This window comes from Mesoplodon bidens (assembly GCF_964165515.1).
Source record: "Mesoplodon bidens genome assembly, chromosome: 8".
Lineage (NCBI taxonomy): Eukaryota > Metazoa > Chordata > Mammalia > Artiodactyla > Ziphiidae > Mesoplodon > Mesoplodon bidens.
Genome location: NC_138165.1, coordinates 838,813 through 851,173, shown reverse-complemented (window position 1 = coordinate 851,173; position 12,361 = coordinate 838,813). Strand labels below are relative to the sequence as shown.

Below are 12,361 nucleotides of genomic sequence, written 5' to 3'. Positions count from 1 at the left end.
AGAGCATTCGTTAGCCTGATTTTGCCGACAGTAATTTTACCCTCTCCAATAGAAGGTAACAATTTCTGATCAAGTAACTGAAAAAACTCATTAAATTTAATACCTTACAACCTATCAGCAGGTAATTGTAAGAATAAATTCATCTTATTGCCATGTGAATAAAAAGATTTGACTAAGCATTTTCACTAAACTTCAAAAATACTCAGTATTGACATCTGTGACTTATTTATTAAAAATGAAGCCCGTATTTACACTACCATAGCTTTCAGGAGTTCCTCAGTATAAAGGACAATTTTTAGACCATACAGAAAATCTGAACTGCTCTGAGTTTACACACATACACATATGTGTTGCAATACAACTATAATAAGCACCTATTAGGCCACACTAAAAATGTGCACTAACCTAAGTTTATTTCTGCTGTCCTGCAACTTTAAAAAGCTCATTCTGGAGATGCTTTGTGTTACTGTATCTTCTACCAAATGTATACCTGTCACTGCATTTCAAGAGTCTGAAGGAAACATGCAGCCTTTACCTCGAGGTAAATGAGAAGCTCCAATGTGAAGAGGGGGCCCAGGTGCGTTGCTGCGGATGATAGACATCTGTACGTTTGTGGTCATGATGTGATGCAGGTTACTGGGATGCCCCTGCAAGAAACAGGATGCGACGTTATTTCCAAGTGCCTGGTCTTAGCCACGGGTGCTTAGCCATTGCTTCTAGGAAGTCAGCTGCCTCCAAATGTGGGTCATGTTGTTCCTCTTAAGGACATTTCGTTTTCTTTTCACAGCATACTGCACGATGCCCTGTGCCAGCAGGCATGTGGTAAGGGACAGGGAGGACCCATCAACTGCCTTGAGTCTAGCTAGTTGTTAGGTTCCTGTCACTGATGACACATTTGACTGTCCACTTTCAGACACTGTCATCTTCAATATTATTAGCCTTCTACCCTTGTTTTCTTTGTCTTGGCCTATAGCTTATTTTTCCTTATTCTCACTATTTCCTTTACACGCCACTGCACTCACGTATTCTTTATGCTAGCCGGGGTTTCTAAGTAAATTCCGTCAGCATCCAACGGGCACTCCCCCGTCAGTTCTTCAGCTCACCCCTAAGTGTCCCTTCCTCACACCTGCCCAATCCTGGTGCCAGTGCTTCTCAGGTGGACATTCCAGCACTTCTGAGAGGACTCAGCAGTATGACAAAATAAAAAAAACCACACTGCACCTTTTTGGAATACCATTTTTTTCCTGAAAACTTGAAGGGAGTGAGTTGTGAGATTCAGTTTTCATTGGTAAGTAATTTAAAATATTTAAATAAATCAAATACATATTATGGAGGAGGACTGCAATTTCAAAAACAAAAACCAAAAAATTAAGTCAAAACATGAGACTTTAAAATAAATGTTCACAACTGGTAGGCTGCTGAGGGAACCTGCCAGTCGCCCAAGAGACACACATCACTGTCCTCAGAGAACAGCCTTAGAGAAGCACTGCTGCTGTGAGGCTGTCCTCAGCCCACTGGAGTTCTGTGCCTGTAACCAAGCACAGCCAGACTCCTATGCTCCTCAAGGTCACGGGCTGTCTTATCTAGATTTGCTTCTCACACTGCAGGGGGTGCCACGTACACAGCAGGTACCCACTACGTACGGCCGAATGACAAGACCACTGTGCATACTGGTCTTACTCCTGAGGCCATCCTTCTCTGTCCACTCTCCTCTTGTCCCCTTGCAGATACCAGTGACCAGTTCATGTTTGATTTAGTCCAGTGCCTAATGTACTGCTGGCATTCAGTAAATAATGATCAACAGTTTGGCATCTCAGTTTGAAAATCAGCAAATTAAGAGGAAAAAAACCTGTTGTCCACTGATTGTTGCCACAGGAATGGCTGCAGCTTGAGGGATGCTACTCTCCATGGTAACGGTAACCTGCCCTGGAAGCTTGGGGGGAAGTGACAAGGTGGAAGGTGGAGCAGGAGCAATGGGACGGCTAGGCACGGTGGGCTTCGGGGGCGGCTGCGAACAGAAAACCACACGACACAGATCAACAGCGTTTCCAGCGATGCCCTTCATTGCACACACGTACACAAATCAAACCTGGAGAGCGCCAGGGAGGATGCCCGAAGCCTCATATGTTCTACCTCTTAGCATCACAGCCTCTCCATTGAAGTCCTAGCATTGCCATGTTACAGATGTGGAAACATACAAAGCAAGGCTAAGTCACTTGCTTAAAGCCACACAGACAGTAAAAACTAGAACTGGGAATACAGCCCAGATCTGTATGGCTCACAGCCCACATTCTTTCTTCTATACCGTGCTGCCTCCCGAGTTTGGCTGGAAGTAAACAAAACTCCCAGTAACTGACACATATCCATATGGTTAATACACAAGGCGATATTCTGATCCACCCAAATTAGCAAGCTATCAAAACAAAACCTTGGAGAAGAGTGCCACTCCAAGATAAGAGCTACACTAGCACGCCCGTAACTTGAAATAAAATCAACGTCAAAATGGGTACGAGAAAAGATCCTGTGATGCCAACTGCCCAGCGGCACGAGACTAGGCACTGCAGAACAGCGCCACTCTGAGTTACAGAGAGGAGCTGAACTGATAGGTCAGAAAGAAAAAGCTATGATCCTAGGATACAGCCTAAGACTCTGTGAGCGCTGTCAGAAATCCTAGCCAGTCTTTAGCTGTCGTTCAAGGTGCAATTTTAACCCTCTCCATTACCTTCATAAGTCCCTCCGAAAATGAGAGTGGCACTGCTGGCGTCAGATGTGCTGGCGGGGCTGTCACTGTGACAGGTGTGCCCGATGCAACAGCATGGTGTGTAGACAACATCTGCACCTGTGGATAGGGCCTTACCACAACAGGCTCTTGCTTCTCTTCACGGGGCTGTAGGGAGCTGCTGGAACCCACGTGCTCCCTGGCAGTGACTTCAGCATCTCGACTAGATTCATCGTTGACTAGTGAAGACATGAAGGGTGAAACAGCGTGTCATGCCCTTCCAATAGCAAATAATATAACAGCACATGTAAGGGTGGCACCTGCAGTTAAGTTTCAGGGTTGATAAACTGACCGTTTCCTTGTGAGATTTTCTTAACAAGGAAAATTTGGGCATCAAATTCCCCTCATGGCTAGCAAACTCGAAAGTCACACCTATGGAACACAGGATTTGTTTTAAAGATTGTAATTTCCTACTCCTATGAACAAAGGGCCTGAAAACTATCTAGAATGACCTCAAATACTTGAAATTGTAATATAAGATATAAGACAATTTCAGTTAAAATATTTATTTTAAAAGTTATAAAAACCTAATATTAAAAAGGTGACTTGGGGCTTCCCTGGTGGCGCGGTCGTTGAGAGTCCGCCTGCCGATGCAGGGGACACGGGTTCCTGCCCCGGTCCGGGAGGATCCCACATGCCGCGGAGCGGCTAGGCCCGTGAGCCATGGCCGCTGAGCCTGTGCGTCCGGAGCCTGCGCTCCGCAAGGGGAGAGGCCACAACAGTGAGAGGGCCGCGTACCGCAAAAAAAAAAAAAAAAAAGGTGACTTGGGGATTTCCCAGGCGGTCCAGTGGTTAAGAATCCATACTTCCACTGCAGGGGGCACGGGTCTGACCCCTGGTCGGGGAACTAAGATCCTGCATGCTGTGTGTGGTGTGGCCCCCCCACCAAAAAAAAAGGTAACCAATTTCTCAGTCCAAATCCCTACAGAGTGAACAAGTAAAGCTCTATCATTATTACAATGCATGCACCCTTTGAGACTCAACAATTCCACTTGCATGACTGTACCCTATAGATACACAGCATGTATGTAAAAAAATGACTCAGGTACAAGTTATCTGTTTCAGTATTTTTATACTAGCAAAGGAACCAAAAAACCTACATGTCCATCAATAGGGGACTGGTTATATAAATTATGGTATACTCACACAATAGACTACCATGCAACTCTAAAAATAAAACAAGAAAGCTTTTTAGGTACTCTTATGGGAAAATGTATAATATATATGTATTGTGAAAAAGATATATGAAAATACCAAGGTACAGAACGGAGAAAAAGTAAATAAAATACACACAAATATAAATACATTTGTATTTGTATATGGATAACATATCTCCAAAGCATCCTGTTTGCCTGAAAGGAAAGAAAGTGGGTGAGTGGGGGACAGGAAGGAGAGATACTTTTCAGTGTATACTCTTTTTTCTTTTGGAATTTTGGACCATGAGAACATGTAACGTATTCAAAAATTAAGTTAAAAAAATCAAGGAACTGGGACTTCCCTGGTGGCGTGGTGGTTAAGAATCCGCCTGCCAATGCTGGGAACACGGGTTCGATCCCTGGTCCGGGAACATCTCACATGCCACAGAGCAACTAAGCCCGTGCGCCACAACTACTGAGCCTGCGCTCTAGAGCCCGTGCGCCTAGGGCCCATGCTCCGCAACAAGAGAAGCCACCGCAATGAGAAGCCTGCGCACTGCAACAAAGAGTAGCCCCCGCTCGCCGCAACCAGAGAAAGCCTGTGTGCAGCAACAAAGACCCAACACAGCCAAAAATAAATAAAACTAAAAATAAATTTTAAAATGCTGTGAATTCAGAACACAATGATTAAAAAAATTTATTAAAAATCAAGGAACTAATGTAAGGAAAGAGGAGAGTCTGTGAAAATATTAATTTGCACCATCATTTTCCCAAAACAACAACTGACATTATTTTTCTGAACATAAAGATTATACTTACGTCAAAAATTTTAATTACTTGGAAAACTATAAAGAAAGTAAAGCTGCTCCCAAAGTCTATCCCCTAAAGGCACCAAGTTACTATTTTGGTAAAACGTCAGACACTTCTCAGCTCTTTAATCTTAGGTGGGTTTTTATTTACTTAACTTTTTATTTAACTATAACCTTCATAAAGACAAGTGTACAGCTCAATAAACTTTCACAAACGGAATACACCTGAGTTACCAGCCCCTAGATCAACCAGCAGAATGCTACTGGATCCCCATAAACCCTCTGTTCAGCCTGATTCCAGTCACTGTCCCTCCCAAGGATACTCACTATGCTAACTTCTAAAACTATAGGTTACTGTTGTCTATTTTTGAACTTATATAAATATACTCGTAACAAATGTACCCGGTTTTTGTCTCTCTCACTTATAGGTATAAGATTTGTGCATGTTATCGCATGTAGCCGTAGCTCCTTCATTCTCAGTACAGTATGCCATTGCTTGAATAAATCACAAATTATCCATTTTACTCCCAGTTAGTTTTCAGGTTTTTTGTGGGTTTTTTTTTAACTATGATGAATAGGAATGCTAGTAATATTCATGCGTATGTCTTTTGGTGAACATTACCATTGCTATTGGATTCCACCTAAGAGTGGAATCGCTAAGTAATATGAATATACACTGCATCATTTCAAAAGCGCTAAATGAAATTCTATTGAATAGATGTACTATACCTTTTTAAACCATTATATCATCGATGAGCTTTTAGGTTATTTCCAAATTTTTGCTATTGTCAACAACTCTAGAATAAATATCCATAAGTACTCTGAGTCCTTGTTCAATGATCTCCTCAGGAAAAAAAATTAGAACTTTTCTCTTGGAGGAAAAAAGTGCTGGGAGAAAAGATTAATATATTTTATATTCTGCTATACATTGACCCTTCTCCTAGGTCATTCAGATTTTTAAAAAATTTTGATTTTTAAAACTGCTTTATCGAGGTATAATTTGCATACAATAAAATGGCTATTCTAAAGAGAGTTCAATGATTTTTTTTTTTTACATTCTCACCAACAAGTTAGGAGCAGAATGGCTGGGTCAAATGGTAAACTTCATATGAAACTGCCGAAGTACTTTCCAAAGTGGTTGTATTATCTCATGTTCCCACAGGCAGTGTGTATTAGCGGTCCAGTTGTTCCTCATCCTCACGGATTCTTGACACACAGATATTCTAGTGGGTGTGTACTGGGTATCTCATGTGGTTTTAATTAACATTTCCATGCTGACTGGTAATGTAGAACTTCTTTTTATGTGACCATCGGCCATTCATATACACCTTCCTTTGTAAAGTATATGTTCATATCTTGTCCATTTTTTAATCAGCTTTATTATTAACTGAGGTACAATTTACATATAAAATCTACTAATTTTTTGTATAAAACTAAATTTTCACAAATGTATTCAGTACTGTTATCACAACACAGTCACGACATAGAACATTTCCCTTACTCTAACAAGTTCATTCATGCCCCTTTGCAGTCAGTTCCCTCCCTCCCACCCCTACTCCTTAGAAACCACTGATCTATTGATGGTTCTATCACCACTGCTTTGTCTTTTCTGGAATTTCATAGAGATAGAACCACACAGTACGTGGTCCTTTGGGTCTGGCTTCTTTCTCTCAGTAAAATGCTTTTGACGTTCATCCACGTTACTGTTTATAATGCTAGTTTGCTTCTTTTTACCATTGAGTAGTATTCCACTGTATGGATTAAACCAAACTTTGCTTATCCAGTCACCAGTTGATAAAATCTGGGTTCTTTCCAGGGTTTGGCTATTATGAATAATGCTTCTGTGAACACTGAAGGAGAAGTCACTGTATGTGTGACACCCATTTTCATTTATCTTGGGTAAATACCTAGGAATGAGACTGCTGGGTTGTATGGTAAGTTTACGTTAAATTTTTTTAACATACTGTGCCAAACTGCTTACCAAAGTGGCTGGATTACTTTGCATTCCCACCAATGCATGGGTTCTGCTTGCTCGACAAACACGTCAAAACTCGGTATTGTCAGTCTTTTTGTTTTAGTCATTCTAGTGGGTGTATAGCAGTTTCTCACTGTGGTTTTAATTTGCATTGCCCTGAGGAGTAATACAGTTGAATATCTTTTGTGTTTATCTGGCCTTTATACAGCATCTTTGGTGAAGTGTCTATTCACATATTTCATCCCTTAAAAACAAACAAACAAAAAAAAACAAGCTGTTTGCCTTTTTTGCTATTGAGTTACAAGTTTTTTATATATTCCAGATGTAAGTCCTTTGTTGACACATTTATCACAAATGTCTTCTCTCATTTGGTGGCTTGCCTTTTTATTTTACTAACAGTGTCTTTTGCAGAGAAGTCATTTGTAATGTTGATGAAGTACAGTGTATTAGTTGCCTCCTTTATAATCAGTGTTTTTCGTGCCCTAAACAATTTTTACTTACTCTAAGGTAACAAACTGTTTCTCCTATATTTTCTTTTAGAAATTTTAAGTTTTATACTTAGGTCCATAATTATACATTTCGAGTTAATTTATGTGCACAGTGGAAGTAAAGGTCAAGGTTTATTTTTTTTCATATGGATATTCTGGTGTTCTGGCACTATTCTGTTAAAAAGACGACCATTCCCCTATTGAATTATCTATGTACTTTTATCAAAAATCAATTGACCATTATGTGTGGGTCTATTTCTGGATCCTCTAGTTTGTACCAATGATCCAGTGATTTATGCTCATATCACACTGTCTTGATTAGTGCAGCTTTATACCAAGTCTTGAAGTAAGGCAGTGGAGTCCCCCAACTTTCTTCTTCTTTTTTGTCAAAATTGCTTTGGCTATTCTAGGTCCTTTGGTTTTCACATAAATTTTAGATTTAATTTTAGATTCAATTTTTAGAAAAGTACTTGATGTGAATTTGATTAGGATTCATTTGAATCTAAAGATCCCTTTGGGTAAAGGAAAATACTGAGTTTTCCAATCCATGAACATGATAGATCTTTTCATTTATCTAGGTCTTTAACTTCTCTCAGCAATGTTTTACATAGTTTTCTAACCCCAGGTCATACACATATTTTGTTAACTTATTCCTAAGTATTTTGTGGGTTTTTTTTTTTTTTTTTTTGCGGTACGTGGGCCTCTCACTGTCGTGGCCTCTCCCGTTGCGGAGCACAGGCTCCGGACGCGCAGGCTCAGCGGCCATGGCCCACGGGTCCAGCCACTCCATGGTATGTGGGATCTTCCCGGACTGGGGCACGAACGCATGTTCCCTGCATCAGCAGGTGGACTCTCAACCACTGCGCCACCAGGGAAGTCCTATGGGTTTTTTTTTTTTTTAATGCTACTGTAAATGACACTTTTAAAATTTCACTATTCATTACTAGTATTTAGAAATATAATTGATTTCTGTACACTGAACTTTTATCCTGCAACCTTTAGTAATTTCACTTATTAGTTCCAACAGCTTTTAAAAAACATTTAGGGGCTTCCCTGGTAGCACAGCGGTTGAGAGTCCGCCTGCCGATGCAGGGGACACGGGTTCAAGCCCTGGTCCAGGAAGATCCCACGTGCCGTGGAGCAACTAAGCCCGTGCGCCACAATGACTGAGCCTGCGCTCTAGAGCCCGCAAGCCACAACTACTGAGCCTGTGAGCCACAACTACTGAAGCTGATGCGCCTAGAGCCCATGCTCCGCAACAAGAGAAGCCACTGCAGTGAGAAGCCCGCGCACCGCAACGAAGAGTAGACCCCGCTCGACACAACTAGAGAAAGCCCGCGTGCAGCAACGAAGACCCAACGCAGCCAAAAATAAATAAATAAAATAAATTAATTAAAAATGGATTTTTATTAAAAAAAATTCTCTTTAGCTATGCTCCTTTAAATTATTCTGTTGTGGGGATTCCCTGGCACTCCAGTGGTTAGGACTTGGCACTTTCACTGCTGTGTCCTGGGTTCAATCCCTGGTCGGGGAACTAAGATCCCGCAAGCCATGCAGCTTGGCCAAAAAAAAAAAAAAAAAAAAAAAAAATTCTGCTGTGAATTCATACAAAAGATAAAACACTGTCAAAAATCTTTGTTAAGGGGTCAGGAACTTGAAGTGGCGCTGTAAGAATTTGTTGACCTCTACCCTGTAGCAAGGATAGCACATACAAAGGAGCATGAACAGATAGGTCCTGGCCTTCATTCTAGGAGGAGGCCCGACCTTGAGTTGCTGTGGATGATGGAGTCAGTAAAGACTTCCCAGAGAAAGTGACATCTGAGAGGAAACCTCAAGGAAGAACAAAGAGTTAGCCAGATAAATAAGTGTGCAAAGGAAGATGAAAGATTGTGGCAAACAAACAAAACAAAACTGGACTGTGTAAAGTCCCAAGGTCAAGAAGATTGAGAACTTATCATCTGTTCAGCTGTTCAACAGATATCATCTGTTCATATCTGTTCAATATGAACAGCTACTATTAAGCAGGAGGAATAAAGTAGCTTAAAGTTACTTTAAGCCTAAAGAGAACTGAAAGAAATTTGTAACAAAAACGAAGTTGGCAGGAAGGAGGCGAAGCAATAGGAAGGAGGTCACAGCTCACAGGTGAGAGACAAAGACAGAACAATTAAACACCATGCCTGAGTTTCTGGTTTGAGCAATAAGTAGACGGTAGTACCATTTACCATGATGAGGAACATAGAAATCAGACTGTAAAGAAAGACGAATAAAAAAAGGAGTGCCTTACTTCCCTTTGCAATGCCACCTTTCCACTTGATACACAGAATACAGAATTATTTGAAGGAGTAACTCAACTTCAGCACTGCTGACTGGACTAGATACTTTGCTGTGGGGTTGGGGGCTGTCCTGCTTAACGTCGAGTATTTAGCAGCATCCCGGGCCTCTAAATATCCAATGCCAAGAGCATCCCCTACTTGTGACACCTAAAAGTGTACCGAGACATCGCCAAATATTCCCTGGGGGGGCAAAATCATCAGCAGCTGAGGCCACTGATCTTCAGCATTCAAAGAGTATACAACTAAAAACCGAGTTGCGTAGTATATGTGCGTATACACATCTTTTTAAAATCTCTTTTCCTATACAGTAAGCTCCTGAAAGGCAAGACCTACACCTTACACACCTTTGCATTCCCTCATGGCATTATTATTACACCTCTGGGCCTTAATTAAATAAGAACATATTAATACATTAAAAAAGATAGTTCTTGTAGGCGTGCTTCATTGTAAGTTTCATGTACACTCTGTACATGTGAATCAAGTGGTTAAAACAGGAAGAAAGAAAGCCCTATTTAAATTAGAACTGTAATATATCCTTTTTTCAAATTTGATAACCTAGTATTTACTAAAATCCCACAAAGAATCTGCTAATTTTTAAGTTAGAAAACTGGCAATATTTTTAGTGCAGGAAGCAATATAGAAAAATATCACACATCTCACCTGTTGCAGCTGGGTTTATCAATCCTGCAGAACCACTGTTGGCTATCTGTGAAGGAGCCTGGCTTAGCCCGGTGGAGGGGGTTCCTAACCGAGGAAACTGTTGAGAACTCATTTCCACCTGCAGTGCATAGGCATATGGTTATTACTGGACTCTGATATTAGAATCAATAATGAGAAAGTAAAGCATTTTTAGTACCTACATCTTCCCTCAGAAAAACAAATGTAGCATCATCTATCTAAAATGATACTTGTGTTCAATATACAGTGCAGAAATGGTGTAAACTGTTTAAGTTTTTGATGTACATAGGTTCAATTAATGGTAAAATCGTTTATGTGGTGCTGGGGGATATTATGACACCGCTCCCCAATACCTGTGGATTGCCACAAAAGTCGACACTGCATTGTGTATAACATCCACGTGACAGGTCTTAACACAATATATATACTTCTGTGTAAAGTTTCATGACAAATGGCATGTGCCTTTGAAAGACTTAAGCCTCACACCAAGGTGAACAGAACTGTCATCAGTGTGTCACAGGAGGAATCGGAGGCAGATGCCCTGTCCTAAGACGGGATCAGAAACCTTCCATCAAGACCTGATCCGAAAGGAATTCTCAAACGCTTTCCTGCACAGGCCTCCATTGACGGATTTCTCCCCCGCCCCTTTCACAGAGCCCCACTGAGCCAAAGGGAACCGAGATCTTCACCACTTTCCCTAAAATCGACCCCCCACTCCTCCTTCAGGAGCCGATATCCCCGATACGCCCGCAATCCTGCCCCCACCCTGAAGCCCCCCGCTGAGATCGGAGAACACAGGTCTCCAGACACTCCGGGTCTCTGAGACTCCATCCCTGGGGAGGGGGCAGGCGTTCTGAGGAGCCCCGGGACCAGTGTGCCCTTTACCTGCCGCCGCCCGCCGCCCGCCCCTCCCGATTCCACCTCGCCGGGCTGGGGTTGCCGCGGAGGACCCATCTTGGTGGCAGCGCTGTGCTCCGAGGTCGCGGGGACGACTCGTGCCGCAGCGCGCCTCGGGCCCGCCGCTGTCCAGCCCCGCCGGCCCCGCTCACCCCCGCCGCCCGGCTGCCGCTGCGCTCCAGTCCTCTTCCCCCGAACCTGCCCCTACCTCCCCCGCCCGCCCATTGGCCCCACGCCGGGCGCGTCAGTCCGGGGCCCGCACCAATCCAACGCTGCCTGCACGCTGAGATCCCGCCCCACCCTCCCGCCGACTGCCAGCCAATCAGACACGAGCCTCGCCGGGGCAGCCCAAACCTCTCGAGGCTGAGCCAATGGCAGAGGCAGACAAGCGCCGCAGGCGAAAGGGGCGGGGAGCTCGGAGGCCCCGCCTCGGTCAGGGTCTGAAAGCGGCGGGCGCAGGGCCCGGATGTGGAGAGTCACTTTAAACTGCTCCAGGAGCCAAACTCCCTGGGCCGCCCGCCCGCCCGCGCTCCCCCGGCCTCTCAGCTTCCCCGCCAAGGCCCACGCCCGCCACGCCCCCACGCCCGAATCAGCCCAGCCCTCCCGACGCCTCTCCCTTCCTTGCCACAGGACACCCGGCCTCTGCCGCCGGCCCAAAAGCCGTGCTCAGCTCGCGAAAGAGCTCAGGTTTGCGCCGCAGGAGACGAGGGACCGCTGCCCTTCCCCGGGGACGCGCAGCGGGAAGGACGCTGCAGCCCGGCTCGGCCGCCCCGCCCCCTCGTCTCCTCCCCTCTCCTCCCCTCCGCTCCCGGGCGCCCGTCCCGCCATTACCTGAGTGCTGCGCCGAGTGGCCGCCGCGCCGCCTCGAGCTCGCTCTCCTGCGCTCTCCGCCTGTGGAGCCGGCGTCCTCGGGCTCCCGGACCCGCCGCCGCCGCCGAGGCGCTAGCACTCTGCCCCCCACCCCTCAGCCCAGCGCCGCTGCTTCCGCCGCCGTAACGAGCCTCTCACCCATTGGCTGGGGTAGGCCCCGCCCTCCTCCGGAGAAGCCAGTCACCGCTCAGTGTGAGCGGAGAGCGGACGGGCCTGCCCCTCGATGCCGCTGAGGCCTCTGGGAAATGTAGTCCCCGGTGCCGAGAGGGCGGGCCTGGGCGGGGCGTCTGGGCGACCGGGCCGGGGCAACACACCCCTTTGCTGTGTAGAGTCGGTTCTGCATTTTCTCTTTGCCTAGTAAAAAGCTCATACCCTTTTGCCTCAGCTGACGCCACA

The 12,361-nt window shown here is 44.7% G+C and overlaps 1 protein-coding gene across 6 annotated transcripts in view; it reads right to left on the bottom strand.

The window, feature by feature from the left end:
* SAP130 (Sin3A associated protein 130) overlaps window positions 1-12,071 on the bottom strand; it is a 75,736-nt gene extending 63,665 nt beyond the window's left edge. For 3 of the 6 annotated variants that reach the window (XM_081242524.1, XM_081242526.1, XM_081242525.1), the window contains exons 1-5: window positions 11,927-12,071; window positions 10,181-10,298; window positions 2,723-2,958; window positions 1,850-2,008; window positions 536-647 (exon numbers count right to left, since the gene is read on the bottom strand). In XM_081242524.1, the coding sequence (XP_081098650.1) occupies window positions 536-647; window positions 1,850-2,008; window positions 2,723-2,958; window positions 10,181-10,292 (619 nt within the window). In that variant the 5' untranslated portion in view covers window positions 10,293-10,298; window positions 11,927-12,071. The remainder of the gene's footprint in view (window positions 1-535; window positions 648-1,849; window positions 2,009-2,722; window positions 2,959-10,180; window positions 10,299-11,926) is intronic. The other 3 variants (XM_081242527.1, XM_081242528.1, XM_081242529.1) reach the window with 3 other exon arrangements.
* Between the last annotated feature and the right edge of the window lie 290 nt (window positions 12,072-12,361).